The 19,151-nt window shown below is 43.3% G+C and overlaps 2 protein-coding genes across 2 annotated transcripts; both read right to left on the bottom strand.

Moving 5' to 3' along the window:
• Nucleotides 1-1,289: 1,289 nt before the first annotated feature.
• Nucleotides 1,290-11,681, bottom strand: LOC123513466 (heme peroxidase 2-like). The gene is made up of 19 exons (XM_045270629.1): nt 11,664-11,681; nt 11,179-11,320; nt 10,923-11,028; nt 10,843-10,887; nt 10,500-10,627; nt 9,751-9,942; nt 9,099-9,237; nt 8,706-8,793; nt 8,311-8,468; nt 7,988-8,171; nt 7,638-7,754; nt 7,400-7,525; nt 6,546-6,716; nt 5,576-5,729; nt 4,906-5,075; nt 4,151-4,245; nt 2,663-2,806; nt 2,181-2,349; nt 1,290-1,403 (listed from the first exon to the last, which is right to left on the bottom strand). The coding sequence occupies exons 1-19, from the start codon at nt 11,679-11,681 to the stop codon at nt 1,290-1,292; spliced, it is 2,460 nt and encodes an 819-aa protein (XP_045126564.1).
• A 3,986-nt stretch (nt 11,682-15,667) lies between these two features.
• On the bottom strand, nt 15,668-18,869 carry LOC123513465 (peroxidase-like protein 3). The gene is made up of 6 exons (XM_045270628.1): nt 18,728-18,869; nt 18,141-18,307; nt 17,654-17,748; nt 16,979-17,125; nt 15,857-16,025; nt 15,668-15,685 (listed from the first exon to the last, which is right to left on the bottom strand). Exons 1-6 carry the CDS (start codon nt 18,867-18,869, stop codon nt 15,668-15,670), a joined length of 738 nt encoding a protein of 245 aa, XP_045126563.1.
• Between the last annotated feature and the right edge of the window lie 282 nt (nt 18,870-19,151).

Genomic DNA, 19,151 nt, shown 5'->3' with positions numbered 1-19,151 from the left:
TCGATTTTTAATTGCCTTCTACACTACCTAAATCAAAGTTAGTTAAAGTTCTCAAGAGAAATGCGTATCCTTTATATTTCTCTAATTAGTTTTTGTAAAAGCGAGGAAGATACCGTTTTTTCTGCTTAATTTCCTTCACTAGCTCAGTCTTTTACTTCAGCCTGCAGTTCTTGTATCCGATCTCTGCACTGATGGTTACACGACTATTTTTATATTGTCCTACCAGTTTGTATAGAATTGAACTAATCATCAGCGAATCTTGAGTGCCACACCAAGGTGGATTAATACGTTACAACACAACGCGACCATAATTATTTCGTTTTACTTGTACCATTTTTTTTATTTGCGTTCATATAATTTTGTTTCGTGTTCTAGTAGTACCCACATTCTGTACTGCCCACACGCCCATCACACACACCACCACTCACCCTTAGCCAGCGCTCTTGATCAGCACTCACACACACCAAAACGAGTCTTTATTTTGCCTTTACTTTATTGTTATAGCTTTACATAGGCCAGACCTCCTTAACAGACAACATAGGGATCTTTATAACAAGTCGAAGTTCACAAGTTTCAACAAGTAAAGTCTGGAAGTGTCTCCTCTAGTCACGAGTTACTGAATGATGCAAAACAAGAGACGCTGAAGATGTAGAAAATATAGAAGAGTCACCAGTACACAATAAATTCAAGGACATATCAAGGAGAATAAAGGAGAAAGAAAAGTGGTTTGCAAAAGAAAAAAAAGGTAAAAAAGAGGACATCAATAAGACTCAACGAGGAAAAGGGGAAAAATAAGAAAAGGGAAGAAAATAGCTAACAGAAAAGTGGTTGACAAAAGGGAAAAAAAAGTTGGCAAAAGGGAAAAAAAAAGAACGGTAAAAAAGAGGACATCAATAAGACTTAACGAGGAAAAGGAGAAAAATAAGAAAAGGGAAAAAATAGCTAGCAAACAAAAAAAAAACCAGCAAAAGAGGAAATTATGGAGAATATACAAGATAAATTAAATAAAAAAAAAAAATGCAAGAAAAGAAATTAACGAGAATCAACAGGAAAAAGAAAATGACAAGCAAACGAAAAAACAAAACAGCAAAAAAGAGGAAAATAAGAAGAATCAGCAAAGAAAAAGATAGTACTAAATAGCTGAATGAAAAAAAAAAAAATGAAAAAACAACAACTAAGAATGAGGACGAGATGGTGGTCACTTACAAAACGAAAACATTACTAAATAGCTGAATGAAAAAAAGAAATGGGGGAAAAAAAAAAAACTAAATGAGGACGATGGGTGGTCACTAGCGATACAGCGAACTGAGAGGCGGCTTGAAGTTACCACAGACCCTTCGGCAGTGACAGTCCTCCGGTGCCTCCTCCTGCGTGCACCCAGACATGTCACACTGGCACCTCAGCTGTAGTGGAGGAGTGCTTGATTAGTTGTTGGGAAACTTTTTAGGGACTTCAATATGGTCTAATTATTAGGAAACGTTTTATAGTATTTGGAAACGTTTCAGGACTTCAACATGATCAAGTCATCAGGAAACGTTTTTAAGATTTCAACGTCCTTTATTCGGAAACGTTTTATGGATTTCAAGATGGTCTATTAGGAAACGTTTAAGGGATTTCAAGTATTAAGAAACGTTTTAAGGATCTCTAGTATTAAGATAAGATACGTTCCAGGTATTTCAAGTACGAGTATTAAGAAACGATTTAGGGATTCCAACCTGGTCAAGTTCGTATTAGGGGAAACATCTTAAGGATTTCAACATCTTGTATTAGGAAATGTTTTATAGTATTTGGAAGCGTTTTAGGGATTTCAACTTGGTCTTGTGGTGAAGATTTGAAGAGTGCCTTTCTGATCATGAGTTTAACAACGCCTCCACATTTTCAACGGGTTCCAGTGAAAGCTTGTTTTTTTTTCAGATTACTTTCATGCTCTAGCGAGTTTTATCATGATGTACCAATACCTTCATCATTGTAGTAGTCGTTTTAAGAGTACTTTCACGATTCTAGCGAGTTTTACAATCATGTTATGTGAAAAGACAAAACACTGACTATATCTCCGATCTTTGAAAACAGAGCTTTGAGATAGAAAAGGTGAACAAAGCAACTGAATACTTGTCCTTAATACTGCCACAACAAACACGTGCATTCAAACACCCCAGCCCTCACAAACACGCAACCCTCACCTGCCCGCCGGGCTGACACACGCACGTCAGGCACAGGGATACCGGCACCAAGGAGCCCACCTGGTAGCTCTGCCCCAGATAGATGCACCGGGAAGGGGAGCTGTGGGGCGTCTCCCTCCACAGCTCCACGTCCACCTTCGGGAGTTCATTGCACCTTCGTTCTGGATTACTAAGGATGTGAGTGGGATTAGAGAGGGTTCAAGGGATTAGAAAAGATGAAATACAGGTGATTTAAAGGATTACACACGGATTACCGAAGGATTTAAATAATTACAGAAGGGGTTAAGGGATTACAGAAGGGGTTAATATACAAAAGTTAATAAAAACGGGATCAACTAATTACAAAGAGGATTATAACAGAGAAAGGGGAAAAAAAAAAGCTAGAATATAACACGAGCATAAGAGACAAGGATTCGAGTACAGAGTAAAAAGCAACGAAGAAAATATGAAGAAAACAAACACTAATACATGAATTGTGTCACCTTTGGGGGTGCGGCGTTTGGAAGGCGTGTATGGGTATGCGTGGGTTGTGTTGGTCCAGCACGTCACAGATCACACTGGCGAACCTCACTTGGCGGATGGACTGCAGCTGGGCGTGGGTGAAGCCTGCTGTGGGGCTCTCAAACCTGTGAATAGTGGCACAAGACATTTGGTAAGGCAATAATGGAGTGAAGGAAGATACAAGACCTGTGTAGTAAAGGTCAAAATAAAGGGATGAGAAGGTTAAAATAGAAGGTCAAAATAAGGGGAGATCAAAACAAAGGGAGGTGGATTAAGGTCAAAACAAAGGGAGGAGGAGTTAAGGAAAAAAAATAAAAGGGAGAAGTTAAAGAAAGGTATAGAAGGCTTGAGATTAAGAAAGATAAATAAAGTGGCAAGATAAAAGAAAGATAGTAGGCATGAAGTAATGATAAAAAGAAATAGAAGGCATGAAATAAAATGAAAATAAAGGAGTGATGTGAAAGAACGTTAAGTACAGTTTTCTTGCTTAGTTTGAACTTCTGAAACGCGGCCATCTGGAAGGAAAAATACAGTCGTAACGTGAATGAATATTGGTATGGTTTTCCTTCCTTAAGAACCTCTAGGGGTGTGGCAGGAAGCTCTTGCTAGGAAGGAAGCAGGAGAAAGAAAACGTGAGGTTGAAGGAAAGTAACAAGGGAAAGAAAACGTATCGTGTTAGAATGTTAGGTAGTGTATTCTCCACTTAAGTTGGATTGAAGAGATAAAGGGAAGAAAGATGTAACTTACTAGAATATTAAGTATTTTAGATTGAAAAGGTGAAGGAAGAAAGATGTAACTTCCTAGAATATTAAGTAGTTTGTTCGCAACTATGTATTCTCAACTTTAATGTGATTGAAAGGGTGAAGGGAAGTCAGAAGTAACTTACTGGAATATCAAGTGTATTCTCAACTTTAATGTGGTTGGAATGGTAAAGAAGAAAATTTTACTTGTTAGAATATTAAGTAGTGTATCCTTGACTTTAGTGAGACTGAAGGAGTAAAGAGAAGGAAAATGTAATGTGCTAGAATATTTGAAAAAAAATATTCTTGACTTTAATATGGTTAACGCTTTGAATACCATGACGCCTTTCAATATTCATTCTGCTTACTATTTGCTGATTTTATACAGCTTCAAAAACTTCTGTTGGGGATTAAAATAGTGAAGACTGTGGCCACTAAACTTTTGACCTCAACAAACACTTCCCCACAAAATCAAGGCAAAAATGTGTCCCAGTATTGAAAGAGTTAAGGACATACAGCAGAGGATGAAAAATGGAACGTGCTAGAGTATAAGGTTGTGCATTTTCTATATAACCGAGATTGAAGAGGCAAGTAAGAAAAAATATAACGTACGAGAACATAAGTAGTGTATGCTTGACTTAGTGTGATTGAAGGTAAGAAAATGTGTAATATCAGGTAGTGCATTCTGTAGTGCCACCTATTCGCCGCGTTGGTCTCTGTAGTGCTTACCAGAACCTGTCGCCAATCTTGAGGATGAGGAACTGCCTGGCGATGATGCAGCTGAAAGTCGGCCCCACCAGTGACCCGGGCAGCGGCACCTCGGCCTTCAGAACACAACATCACGCATTGGGGTTAAGTTGAGTTAAGTTAGGTTTGAAATCATTCACACCATAACAAGCTTTCCTAGATTACTAAACTTGAACATTTTTTCTTCCTCTATATATCTCCAAGCTAGCAATTGCTGCATTGATCGCTACGTCTATCGCTACATCTATCCTTTTAATTTATTTTTTATTCCCAGTATTTGACAGGCTTTCCCAAATTATCAAACTATCAACGTTTCTTCCTTGGTCTAGTCAGCTCCATCCATTACCACAGCTAGTAATTGCTATAATCTATCCTTTCAAGTTTTTCTTCCTTGTCGAAACCATTTCCTGTATTGTTGATGCAGGAAGAAATGCGTGACAAGGATATGTAAAAAGGGAAAAACGTGAACAGCAGCAGGGAGAGTCACTTTTCATGCTGGAAAAAACGTGAACAGCAGCAGGGAGTTACTTTTCATGCAAGGGCACACGTAATGGAGAACAAACATCATGAAAACCAAAAAAAAAAAAAAAAAGGGAAGATAAAGCCTAAGCAGTATAAAACAAAATCGAGGAACAAAATAAAGACAAGAAAAGAATTGGTTATGCGTTTTGAAATCTCCCTCTCAAAGTTCGTCACACTGGACCTGGCAACAGACAGCGTGACCCGGCCCGCCTCACCAAGCCACCGGAGTACAGGTCTACGTCCCGCACATCCTTGTAGGCCTTGGTCAGCAGCGCCACACTCTCGGGCCGCATGAGAGAAGCCAGGTCAGCGAAGGAAGACACCCCCTCCTTCACTCCGCACAGCTTCACGTACTCCACGTAGGGCGCCAGCCCGTGGTCCCGACCTTCACAAGGAGGATAGAATGCACGTAAGATTTGGTGTCAAGTTTGGCGTCGCAACATCAAGGTCACGTGGCGCGGACTTTGATTCTGAGTCAGTTTTTGTATTTCAAATCTTAACATTTTTTTTCTCTACTAGGAATTGCTTTCTAAGGGCAACACTTAAGTTCCCACTGAAGTATCGCAAACAAAATTTGTTAAAAACTGAATCCATCAAAAATATCGTAACTAGTATTTAAGAAATCACTATTTTGTTCTACCTTCCTTCCATTAAAAATAAAATGCCGAAGAGACGAGAGGATTTGCACCATCGGTTGATTAAACCTTTGGCAGAGAACGATCACTAATCCACAAAGCCAGTGACGCAATGAAAGGACCCTTCCCTGATCACCTTACTTTACGAATCACCAGGGATGGCAACACAAGACAACCAACAATACACACGCACACACACACACAAACAAAACCCAAACACAGCTCGCACATCGCCGTGACCACTTCTCACCTCGGGCAACATTGAGGACGAAGAGGTCGTGGCCGGAGAGTGGGTCGTTTTTCTCGATGAAGAGTTTATTGCCGAGACTATCGACCAGCTTGAGGTCAGTTGGACGCATCGCCACTCCCATCAGCCCCCTCATCAGCGGGTCAAAGACGTTAGGCTGTGGGAGGAGAGGAAACGGAGATAGGTAGGGAGATAGGGATAGTGTAGACTCCAAAACATTCAGAGGGACCCAGACAAAGGAACAAAAACCGGGAGGCAGAGACAGGAGGTGGACAAGGAAGTAGACACAAGACACTCGGAGGGAGATGAACAAGGGAATAGAAACCGGAAGACAACGAAAACATACGTACTAGGAAAACTGATGATGCAAACAGTAGTAGGAAAACTGATAATGCAAACAATAGTAAGAAAATAATGATGCAAACAGTAGTAGGAAAGCTGATGATTCAAACAATAGTAGGAAAATATGAAATGTGTAAACAGGACAAAAGAACTCACCACGAAGTCTAAAAAAAACGAAAAATTAAGAATACAAGGAGGAGGGGAATGGTTAGACTGATGAAGTATATTCAAAGAGTGGGAAACTTGGGTGGAAGAGATACAAAGAGGCTAAGAAAGAACACCGAGTCTGGTAAGGTGACAAGACCGGTTACCTCTCATGAAAGGGAGGCGGTGGCGTAGTGGACAAGGTGGTGAGCGTAGGATCGGGCAGACGTCCACGCCTAAGTTGGAATCCCACCTCATAAGAGTTTACACCAAAGATGCACTTAGGTGGTGATATGGGGAGTAAATATGTGTACCGCTATAGATAAAATTGCCTGCACCACTAATGGGCAGAAGCTGAACAGCGATTCCCACATATACTCTTCAAGTATGCCTACAGGCGCTATAGGCCATAACATTGAAAAAAAACCCTCCATTGGAACAACAAAACAAACCAGCCTTTTAATGAACAGACCAGCTCAACACTCACCAAGGAGAGGAGGGTAGAGTTGAAGAAGGCGTGGTGGAGGGCAGTGAGGTAGGTGACCTCGTAGTTCTCGTTCATGAAGGTGATGTGCTTGGGGACTTGAGAGTGGCCCATCCTGAAAGCGGCGGTGGAGAACTCGTTGTACACGCCTGGGTTGACGGAAGCGTCGTAACCCTGGCCGAGGATGACGCGGGGAGACACGGATTTACAACGTGGCAATGGTGTTAGGTCATAAGGTTGTTCCGGGATACAGAGGGATGAGAGGGACAAGGTGCAAGAATTTTTTTGTGTAGAATATAGAACAGTGCATTATTTTTACTCCACCTTAGGAAGAAAAGGAAGTAGAACATAATCTTTCTAACGCTTTACCAGGAAAATAGATGATGGATGACGGGTTGGTGGTTGGTTGAAGCAAAAACACAGCAACGAACAATATTAAGAAGGATGGAAAGTGTTATTTCATGTTCTCAACACTTAACCGCTCTAAACTTCTAACTCCATCCTACATATAAGCATCTATCACTCCATCTCACTCACTAACAATTTATTCACTCCACCACACTCCTATACGTTGCCACTTCCATCATTCCAACACTCCACCAGCCCAGGAATTCCATCTCTTCTCCAACACCACCACTCCGTCCGACTCTACTCCTTCTCTCCCCCAACTCCACCACTCCCTCCATCTCAACTATGCACCCCCACTTCTAACACCACTACTCCGTCCATCTCCACTAACACTCAACCAACACCGCACTCCCAACACCACCACTTCGTCACTCCATTTCTTCCAAAACACCACCACTATGTCCGCCATTCATCTCTGCTCCACGCTATTCCGTCACTCCCCAGCTCACCAGAAAGTAGTCCCCGTGGTTGGGCATGAGCTGCATCTTGGCCGCGGTGTTGTAGCCGAGTAGCAGCGGCAAATACTCCCCATACACGAGGTTCTGGTATTGCGCAATGTTGATCCTGCGTGTCTCCTGACGTAGACACGGTTTTGGTTAATGGTAGGCAAAAAACTTATTATTGCACAGAAAACTAATGGACACTAATGGGCAAGGTCGTCAGAAAGATTAGGTTCACTACTGGTACCTGATAAAGCCTCTCGTCGTCCCAGTGCGGGTTGACCACCTTCAGCCTCTCCGCCAGGTGGTTGTGGGCGCGGTGGAACAGTGTGTGGGCCAGTGTCAGCCCACATTCTCGTTCACTCTGCCTCACGAGGACAAAGCAATGTCAAAAAGGGGAAACATTAAGTCATTAGCCACTCAACTTTACGAAGCAGCACAAACAGGGACAAGCACCACAGACTGGCTCAAACACCAAGACAAGCACTGCAAACAGACACACACGCACCACGGACACAGGCAAGGCTAGTCACACGCACCACGGACAAGGCTAGTCACACGCACCACGGACACACAGACAAGGCTAGTCACACGCACCACGGACACACGGACAAGGCTAGTCACACGCACCACGGACACACGGACAAGGCTAGTCACACGCACCACGGACACACAGACAAGGCTAGTCACACGCACCACGGACACATAGACAAGGCTAGTCACACGCACCACGGACACACGGGCAAGGCTAGTCACACGCACCACGGACACACGGACAAGGCTAGTCACACGCACCACGGACAAGGCTAGTCACACGCACCACGGACAAGGCTAGTCACACGCACCACGGACAAGGCTAGTCACACGCACCACGGACAAGGCTAGTCACACGCACCACGGACACAGGCAAGGTTAGTCACCTCTTGTCGCCGGAGTGGAGGCAGTACCTCGCCTCAGTCATGCACAGCGGGAAGTCCTCAGCAGGGCGCCTTGTCAGCATGTGGTTCTCTCCGAAGTCCAGTAATCCGTCACGGTGCAGGCGCATGTCCTCAGCCGTGCACTCGTCATTGCCGTACACCTGGGGAGAGGACACTGACGGAGGGATGGAATGATCGAGTGACTGAATGATCGACTCGATAGATTGACTAACAGATTGACTGACAGAGCGGGGAAAAAAAAACTTCCACCACTATCAGTCTTTGAACAAATACACACAGACACGCCACTAATGGGTGGAAGCTGAACAACACTTCCCATACTCTTCAAATATACCTACAGGCGCTATAGGCCACAAAAAAATATCACTAGGACCTACCGGGGACAAGTCGAGGAAGGCAGTGTTAAAATTAGGTTGACTGAGCACGCGACGCCCCTGGTGGTCCTTCACGAGATACCCAACACTCCTGCAACGGCCGGAAATATGTGGGAAAAAAAGAAAGATCAGCCTTAATAATTTCTTCACTTGTTTCACTACAGTAATTCTTTGTCATTTCCAGTACGGCAAAATAAACACACAATAGTTATTTTTATGCTGTGGTCTTGCTATGAATTTACATACATTAGAGAATTTACATACATTAGAGAATTTATATACGTTAGAGAATTTATATACGTTAGAGAATTTATATACGTTAGGGAATTTATATACGTTAGAGAATTTATATACGTTAGAGAAACAACAAATACAATTAAAGCACGGTCCTGTTACCTGGTCAAAGGGAGACACCTGCGCTCGCCCGTTGGCAGGTGAGTGGGCTGGCGGGGGTCCTTGAGCGGCACAGGGATTGGGGCGCAGGCTGATTTGTGCCATGAGGAGCACGCCTTGCAGTCCGCCTCCACGCTTTTACCTGGTAAGGTGGGGGTGGTGAGGGGGTTGGTGGAAAGGGGGGAGAGTGAAGAGGAGAAAGTTCATTGTGTGGGGTGGAGGAATGAACTGAAGTTTACATAGGAAGTTAAGCTTACATGGAATGGGAAAAAAAAAAAAGTAATAGTGGAAAGGAAGCGAAGTTGGTTAGTAGTAGTAGTAGTAGTAGTAACAGTTGCAATGACAGTAGCAGTAGTTTACTTAAATAGTTATTTATAAATGGTTGATGATACAACCAACAAGGGCTCAAAATAGGCAGTGGGATAGACAGCGGTTGGAAACGGTAATTGATCGTTATAAATAGCTAGTGAATAATTATGAATAGGTAACAAATAGTAACAATGGCAGCAGGAAATAATTAAAAATAGTCGATAGGATGAAGTGAAATGGTAACAATGGCACAAGGAAATAGTTAATGAAATAGTAAATAGCTCCAGGAAATAGTTTGGAATAGCAGCAATAGCAAGAGGCAGCATTAGTGTACACCAGCACTCACCAGCGGGCGTCTTCTCCCTGACGGTGGTGGTGATCGAGAAGTCATGATCAATAAACTGTCCCATTTGCACAAACAAGGAATTCGCCTGCACTGTGGAGCCTTCCGGGGCGAGACTCATGAGCAGGCTGACGTGGCGGGGGTTAGGCAGCAGACCCCCGCCCACTGCCCTCATCCGGAACACTGCGGGGGAGTCTGAGGGCAAGACGATCAAGAAGTGATTTTTATTAGGAGAGGACTTAATAAAGGTTTTAGACGAGATAGTGAGAACATATTGGTAGAGTGACAAGTTAAGCGAGTTTATTAAGGCCACATGAAAAGTTCAGAAAATTCATAAAGCGCGAGATTATGAAGAGATTTATTAGGAAATGCGAGGATTTATTTAATATAGGTCAGTAAATTTAAGAAAGGAAAAATAGCGAGAACTTGTAAGGAAAAGTGAGAATTTAAGAGCATTTTTAAAGAGCGAGACGATTAAGAAAAGTAAATTTTGTTGGGAATGCGAAATTATTTAATAAAGGTCAGAAAATTCGTTAAAGAAAAGGGGAGAAGAATTTATAAGAAAAATTGAAAAGTTAAGGACATTTATAAAGGTGAACAAGTGAGCTTATTTGAAAAAAAAAAAAGCAAGATGATCTGATAAGAAAGTGATGATTTATAAGGAAGCTGAGAAGTTGAGAACATCTATAAAGAAACTTTGAATAAATGAATAGCAAAAAGATTTAATAAGAAAGAGTAAGAGCGTTATTGACCGTAGCGTTGTGGGAGGAGGGTGTGCATGGCCTGGCCAGGCGTGCCGTCGTTGGGGTTGCGCAGGTTGTTGCAGCGGCCGGAGATGGTGCGGTAGCGGGCCTGCGGGTCACATGTTGTCTCCTTGTCCCTGTGGAGTGAAGGGGAAGCTATCGTCACCCTCACCAATGACTCACCAATTATAATCTAACAAATAGATCGTTATGTAATGTACGTCGGTGTAAACTTTCCCGTCTGCAGCGATTAAAAGAAATTGATAACCTTTTGAATGGGCTTTTTTTTTTTCTTTTTTTGAGTGCACAGACTGCGCCATGTCATTCAGTTACTATTGTCAACAGCTGTTACTGCATGGGTGTCTCTCGTGGTGGCTGCGGGGTGTGGAGGGCCGCGCTGTCGGAGACACTTGTGTAGTGTGGTGTACTTACATGCACTTCGGAGGCGGCGGCGTGAGTTCGGTGGTGAGCATGGGCGGGGTGGGCGAGGGAAGGTTCTGCAGGTCGGCGTAATAAGGTGACAAGCCCACGCTGCCACCTGAGGGGAGCAAGATAAAGGAGTTAACTTCCAAACAACTTCACGTGTAATAAACTTACAACTCATAACAAGACAGGTGTTGTCTCCTTTTAGTGAAATCACACAAATTCCAACACTCGGCGCAACACCACCACCACCACCACGTCTCACCGTAAGTGGTCAGTTTGGAGCGTTCATGCCTCACGAGCGAGTCATTGACGAAGGCACTGGCGGTGGGCGGCGTCTCATTGGCGGAGCGAACAGGCAGCGCGGCGGGGGCGGCAGGGCACCACCACGCGCTGAGGAGAACCACCTGAGTGGATAACAAGTGGAAGATTAACTAATTAAAAACCCAAATCATTAGTGGCTTGAGACATGACACTTCTTTTGGACAACACTGTAAACTGGCTGATCGTGCAATTAAAGGCAATTACCAGTATTATAAGTATGGACACCCTCCCCCCCCCACACCCACGGTTACCAACATAATATAACCCACAAACAATTGCTCCTTCACACAACATACCACCACACTAACACATCCACACAACTCCCACCCTCAACCGAAAAAACAAAAGTAAGTAAAAAATAATCTGTACTTAAAAACGCAAAGCACACAAACCACTCCTGCCACAGTCCTGCACACACACACTCACCAGGTGCAAGAGGACCATCACGTTGTCAATGACACAGCCCGTCCCTCCTTCAGTAATAACCAGTAGATCAACACACGCCGCAAGCCAGACTACCACTGCCTGCCTGCCACCGGGGCCAGCCGCTCATCGAGTCATCGAGTCAGGAGGTGAGATAGTCAGGGGAGCCGGGGCAGCATTCGCGAAGGTTTCGGCGCCCTCTCTCGACTCGTTATAACAGCTCGAGTGGATGTCACTGGACTGGGGGTGTCAAGCGAGTGTTCATGATTCTAATGATGCTTTAAAAACTGCCGTATCATCAGTGAAAAAAGACCCTTAACAATTGCCAGCGCTACTAATGGGCGGGAGCTGAACGGCGCTTTCTATATTCTTCAAGTTACCTACAGGCGCTATAGGCCATTGCGTGAAAAAAAAAAGTAATCACAATATCTGCGGACCTTGAGGACAGTGTTGGCGGCAGCATGAAGAGCTCTGAATGGCGGGCTTGAACCACTGACCAAACCTTTAACACATGGACACCACACCACCGCCACACTGAACCAACGCTGACTAGAGGAGATACACACACCGTGACATTCTTACATTCTTTACAAATTCTGTAGGACAAGATTCAGTTTAATTAATAATGCACATTTTTAAGATGAAGAATAACTGATTTTGGCAACAAACAAAGTGTGCACCTGACACGGTCGGGTTTCTGAGGTGGCAGCGCTGCAGCACAGCGTGAGTGTGCACGACAGACGCAGCATTTCTACTGTGTTTGACAATCATCAATTGATTTTTCTTTACTCATATTTCTAGTTTATCCTTTAGGAACAAATCTGATCTTTTATCCATATGATCTTTTGAAGAGGAATGTTTCATTTGATGCCATGAAATCACATTGCCCTGTACTTGTACTTTGAACTTCAAGTCAATGTTCCTGAGGTGGTTCAAAAGACGAGGCGAATCAAGTCCTGCCAGGAAGGTGTCTGTTCACCACTCAACAATGAGGTGGTTCTTTGGTCACGCCACCGCTGAGAATCACACAGTGAGTTCCTTCTTGGTCACAGTGACAATTACTCAAATTCTGTCTTGAATTTAATGGAACATGGCATAAAGTTCCACTTTCTCCAAGTGTAAGTCCTCATAAAGCAGAGGAAGCAGCCCAAACACCACGTCTCTCTCTTGACGTTAACTAATCAATAATCCAAAATGCAATTCCTAGTTTCAGACTTACCACGTTGCCCAGAATCCTTCGTTTATCAGGGAATCCGCAGCATAAACAAACCATTCCTCACCACTCCCTGCTTGACACTGTGCCACACCTTTCCTGCTTCCTCCATGGCACTGCTGCTGCTGACAAACGTTCTTCATGAGGAGTTCGCAACGCCCTCTTAATGCGGAGTGCTCGCTAATGCTTAATCTTTGACACGCTGGTTACACTCTGTGGCAGAGGCAACATGAACACACTGTCTCAGTTCTTTTAACACAAGTGGAGCCATATGACCTCAGTGGCGTAGCGCAGGTCTCTCAGTCGATGAAGTCTTTTTTACCACCACCACCACCACCATCTTCTCACCCTCAATGGCTCTATTATACCGCCGTCTCTACTAACAAAGCGAAGGGGAGCTTGATGTATTTTGTGTTAATGACGCTCAGCAGCACGTTTGAACCATGGTGAAGTGTTTTAAAGAACCATCAACCCTCCAGTGACTCGCGGCGCGGCGCTAATGGTACTCTTAACCCCTTCAGTACCATGACGCGATTTTCTATTCATTCTACTTACAATTTAGGGATTTCATATAGCTTCAGATACTCATGCAAGGAATAAAATAAAGAAGACTGTGTCCATTAATCTTCTCCAGACCTTTCCTAATGTCAATAAAATCGTGTAATCACACACAAAACTCGATAGAAGTGCGTTTCAGTGCTGAAGGGGTTAAGGGAAGCTTTGCTCATCCTCTCATTACTACGAGCGGATGTACTACTGTCGGCTCCTACTCTTGATGAAGCAGTTTTCTTACTTACATTTCCAACAAAAAGTGGCATCTGTCTTCCTTGTTCCTGGCAGCGGTCATTGGCTAAAGACTTCATCCTTCCTCTCTCTCTCTCCATACTCCCTCCCCCCCGCCTCCTAGGGTTGGGATAGGGTGTGTTTGTGAAGTGAAATAAAAGCAGACCTGTAGCAATAGATATCTAGTGTTGAAGGAATATTTCAAGGGGCCTCCTAATGAAAATCCTATCGATGGTGCAAGTCCCTCCAAAAGTAGCGATTTTGAGAATTACTTGACGGCGCCACAATGATCAAGCTGTCACTACTCAGGTTTGATCTTCACAAGTTTTCCCACTAAACCAATTCACTTCCATCTTGATTTAGTGTTATTTCATTCAACACTAGTCACAACAACCATCCTTCCTCATCCCACTGTCCCTTATCTTAGTCTTTCCACTACGTTTCCTCCGTCTCTTCCTTCCGTCTTTCCATCGTTTCCTCCAGTCTCTTCCTTCCCCCTGTCTTTCCATTGTTTTTCCCCGTCTCTGTTTTCCCCGTCTTTCCACCGTTTCCTTTCCTGTCTCTTCCTTCCGTGTCTTCCCACTTTGTTTCTCTCTCTGCCTCTTCCCTTGCTTTTCTGTCTCCCCACTGTCAGTTCCCCCCGTCATCCACGCCATCACCCGTCTTAAACACACGTAAACGGGAACAGTATTTATTACAAACTTAATAACAATGGACAGAAACACCAGCTAGAATCAAGTTCTAATAATGCACAAGTTCTAAACTTAATCGTTCTTACAAATGTACATGGACACTCAAATTAGATCTTTTATTTCAACGTTACTGTGACACACAACCTTCCTGGCGGCAAGATACACGTTCGATACTCGTCTTGACTTTGACAGTAATCATTTTAACATTATCGACTCACTTTGACTTCGATAGTAATCATTTTAACACTACCTCCAGATTCGCTACTCATTCTGACCTTTTTATCTTCATGCTCACTACTTCTGAAAATATTAATTTGTTTTAGTATTAATCTTGACAAGCTCAAGATTTGATGCTCATTCTCACTTTTTATCTAAATTTTAACAACTTTTCTTGATAATATTCTACATTTACTATTTGACACTACAGCCATGCTTGCCACTCATTATTTTAGTTATAACGCGGTGTTCTTCAATCCTCGTTACACGCTGGTGCTCTCTCCACGACGCCCCGTGCAACTGTCCCCATTCAGCACACCACCCTGCAGTGCTCGTCATGCTCGGGGTGTTGGCAGCCGGACAGGTGAGGCTGGCACCGCAGCTGACAAGAGAAACAAGACTCAGGGTGTGACGCCGCAGCGGTGTACAGACGACTGACTGAAATGCTGCAGTGCGTGAGGATGTACACGCCTGCTGAAAGGGGGGGCCCCCGGGGGGATGAAGCAGGGATAAGCAGATGGAAGGCTTTAAGACATCCTTTTCTTTTGGCTAACTCTCTAGGGCAGTGGTTCTGTCTCAATCTCTGTCAGTCTCTCAGTCTCAATCTCTGTCAGTCTCTCTCTCTGTCAGTCAGTCTCTCTCTCTGTCAGTCAGTCTCTCTCTCTGTCAGTCAGTCTCTCTCTCTGTCAGTCAGTCTCTCTCTCAGTCAGTCAGTCTCTCTCTGTCAGTCTCTCTCTGTCAGTCTCTCTCTCTGTCAGTCTCTCTCTCTGTCAGTCTCTCTCTCTGTCAGTCTCTCTCTCTGTCTGTCTCTCTCTCTCTCTCTGTCTGTCTCTCTCTCTGTCTGTCTGTCAGTCTCTCTCTCAGTCTCAGTCTCTCTCAGTCTCTCTCAGTCTCTGTCTCTCTGTCTCTGTCTCTCTCTCAGTCTCTCTCTCTCTCTCTCTCTCTCTCTCTCTCTCTCTCTCTCTCTCTCTCTCTCTGTCTCTCTCTCAAAATGCAAAGGATTCCATCCCTTTCATATTTGATTTCATTCACTTCTGTTTGCATCAATAAATAAAGGTAAAGTTTTATCAACAGATTTTTGAAACAGAACCCTTGAATGGTCTTTACGGAACTCTGGGATTCTGCGGAACACAGTTTGAGAACCACTGCTCTCGGAGACTGGCATATGGGAGAGCCATTTTGTTCGTTTTTGTTACCCTTTATGTTCCTCTCGGCATTAAAAAGTTTTCCCATCTTCCATAAAAAATAAAGGAGAAAGTGAAAGGAAACTGAGGGAAAACTGAAGGCGTTACCAGTCCTTCATCGTGGCAGCGACAGGTGAGGCAAGGGGAGATGTGAGCCGGCCTCCCGTAGGTGTAGGTGTGGCCCAGGTAAAGGCAGTCCACCTCCTCCTTGATGGGGTACTCCTTCCACGGCGCCAAATCCAGGGGCGTTAAGTGATTGCAAAGCACCAGAGGATTCCTGTCAGGGAGGAAGGAAACCGTTCTAACACCATACTGAGAAATATACGAAGGAGGGACCAAAGGAACATTAAAAATACAATATCTCGTTCCACCTTCTTAGATAGACTCAGTGGGAAGGATGGGAGTTTTAAAAGTATACTGAGAAACGTACGAAATAGTGAAACATTAACAATACAATATCTAGTTCTACCTTGTTTAGATGGACTCAGTGTGAAGGCTGGGAGTTTTAACAGTATACTAAAATGAACGAAGAAGCGAGTGGAGGAACATTACAATACAAAATCTATTTCTACCATGCTTCTCGAGACTCAAGTGGGAAGAAAGGCTAAGAGTTTTAACAGTATGCTGAAAAAGGTGCGGAGGAATGAGTGAAGGAACTAAAATGCAAAACCTATTTTACCATGCTTATATATGGTCAGTGGGGGAAAAAAGCTTATGAAATATAGAACTACAACGGGAAAGTTTAAAGTTACAATACAAATCAATTTCTACTATGCTTGTATAGACTCAAGTGGTAGGAAAGGTTATGAAGAACAAATACAGTGGAAAGTTTAAAGTTTCTGGACGGTTTGGTCTTGCCTTTGAGGTCTTGATAGTTTAGTGAAGACAATAATGAAAGTTAGAGATATTGACGAAAAATTGTCAGAAAATACAGAACACGAAATAAAAAAATAAATAAATAAGACTACCAAATAACTAGATGGGAACAGTAGGGCAGGCAAAAAAAAAAAAAAAAAAAAAAAAAAAAAAAATGAAAATCAGAGCGAGATAAAGAAAAACAAGGGCAGATAAAAAAAAAAACACGAATAAAGGAATATAACGAGACTACCAGATTATTAGATGGAAAAAGGAGGACAGGCAAGAAAATAAATAAATAAAAGAAATAGCACAGGATAAGAGTTTTGAAGCAGGATCACGGGAGCTTAGACCCTCAAGCCAAACCAAACCAACCCTCTCTGAGCCGGCCGCTGGAAAATGTTAGCGGGCATCCTCTCGTTCTTCTCGTCCATGTTATCACACAGAATACGGCCGAGGGAGGAGGAGCTACGAAGGGCGCGCAGCTGGGAGGAACTGAAGCCTGCGTCCACGTTCTCATACCTGACGGAGTGAAGCAGAGAGATGTGGGTATTATCACTAACTGGGTAAAAGATAAGGATATTGATAACGTTAATGCTTAAATGCTCTACAGTTTACATTTCAGAAGGGTCTGTGTAAAAGATAAGAAAAATATAGATAACGTTGATATCTAAATTCTCTTGAGTTTATACTGTGTAAAAGAGGAGAGGATAAAGATAACGATGCTTAAATGCTCTTGGAGTTTACATTGTAGAAGGGTCTGTGTAAAAGATAAGAGGGATACAGATGGCTTAATGCTCTGGAGTTTATTTTGTGGAAGGTTCTGTGTAAAAGATGGAGGATACAGATAAAGTTGATGCTTAAACTCCAATTGTAGCGTTTTTTGTCACTATTTAGGTAAAAAGTAAAAGGAGAAGGATAGATTATGTTGACAGATAAATTTCTTACCTTGTAATATAAATAGAGCAGGGAGGAAAAGACAGGAAGGGAAGCAGACTGTGGAAGATAGGAGGAGGAAAGAGATGGGGAGGGAAACAGACCGACACTCACCAGAACCTGTCTCCTCGTCTCAGGTTGAAGAACTGGTACCCAATGAGACAGGCGAAGGTCGGTCCTATCATACCCCCGGACGTTGGATACTCCGCCTACCACCACGCCCACGCCACACACATCACCGGTACATGTGAAGACAAACACCAGTAATCCAAATACAATGCAGACTGAATAAATGTAAAATCAATGACTTCTATCCTCCTTCCACTTCTGTTCCTCCACTTGTCCCACGAAACAAAGCACTTGAAAACAGATCCACATATTATTCAAACAATACGAAATACAAAAAAAAAAAAATCAAAATAAATCAGTATTTTGTAATTCACCTATCCTTCTTCCACTTGTCCAATTTCTATTCCACTCACCAATCCTCCTACGTAACCAATCCCATGCAAAACCAATCAATGACAAACACTAACAAACTTCACATACAAAATCACAAGGTTTTATTCTATCCACCTTCCACTTGTCCTCTTCCACTCACCAGGCCTCCTACAAACAAATCCACATCTTCCACCCTGGCGTAGGCTTTGGTGAGGGCGTGCACGGCCTGGCGGGACATGACACTCAGCAGATCATCGAAGGTGGTGGGAACAGGGCCTCCGCATGCCTCCCGGTATTTGACGTAGGGCGGCAGGCCGTGCTCCCGTCCTGGTACAGAAGAGGTACGTGAGAGTTTCATGTACGTGTGTGGTTGAAGTTTTTCTTTGTTCACAATGTGTTCGTGTTTTCTTATTTGTATTTTTGTGCTGACATTTTTCGACCCTCACCTTCTGCTTCGTTTTAAAATTTCAGCTTTTTTACTTGTATCTTTAAACGACTTTATTCACACCGTTACCTTCTGCTACTAAAAAAAAAAAAAAAAAAAAAAAAAAAAAATAAATAAATAAATCACCGTTTTCATTCAATAAAATTCGTAATTAATAAACATTTCACCTTTAAAACACACTAAAAACATTTCACTGATTGACGTATACTTTGATATTAATATTATTCTTATTCCTCTTGTCTCCTTTCTTTTCCCACCACCATCACCACCACCACCACCACCACCACCACCACCACCAGTACCTCTCGCAATGTTCCTGGCGATGAGGTCTTGCCCCGGGATGTGCTGGCCCTCGAACAGTCTGTCAGTGAGGGAGTCCACCACGTGAAGGTCCACAGCCTGCAGCCCCGTCCCTATCAGACCCCGCAGGACCAGGTCACACATTCCCGGCTGGAGGAGGAGGAGGAGGAGGAGGAGGAGGAAAATTGAGAGAAGTAATGGGAGTAAATCAAAATGAGAAAGGAAAGGGGTACAACCAATCTCTCTATTTTCATCTTACTTGCTATCAGCCTAACCTAACACTTCTATCCATCTATCTATCCATCCATACATCCTAAGCACAATCTCTCCATTCCACCAAACCTCACTCCTTCACTCTTCTCCTTTACCTTCCCTTTCTCCCTTTATTCCTTTTACTACTATTATTCTACTACTTTATTCCTCTTC

Source organism: Portunus trituberculatus, chromosome 36 (assembly GCF_017591435.1).
Source record: "Portunus trituberculatus isolate SZX2019 chromosome 36, ASM1759143v1, whole genome shotgun sequence".
NCBI classification, from domain to species: Eukaryota; Metazoa; Arthropoda; class Malacostraca; order Decapoda; family Portunidae; genus Portunus; species Portunus trituberculatus.
The sequence above is the reverse complement of the archived record's forward strand: the minus strand, read 5'-3'. Positions and strand labels throughout refer to the sequence as shown.

Coding starts and splice junctions, on each gene's coding strand:
- LOC123513466 (XM_045270629.1), bottom strand. Junction 8,469..8,705: donor CCTTCCTCGACTTGTCCCCG/GTAGGTCCTAGT, acceptor TCCTCTCCCCAG/GTGTACGGCAATGACGAGTG. Junction 7,755..7,987: donor GCCTTGTCCGTGTGTCCGTG/GTGCGTGTGACT, acceptor CTCGTGAGGCAG/AGTGAACGAGAATGTGGGCT.
- LOC123513465 (XM_045270628.1), bottom strand. CDS start 18,869: ATGTGTGACCTGGTCCTGCGGGGTCTGATAGGGACGGGGCTGCAGGCT. Junction 18,308..18,727: donor CGCCAGGAACATTGCGAGAG/GTACTGGTGGTG, acceptor CTTCTGTACCAG/GACGGGAGCACGGCCTGCCG. Junction 16,026..16,978: donor CAGCGGCCGGCTCAGAGAGG/GTTGGTTTGGTT, acceptor CCTCCCTGACAG/GAATCCTCTGGTGCTTTGCA.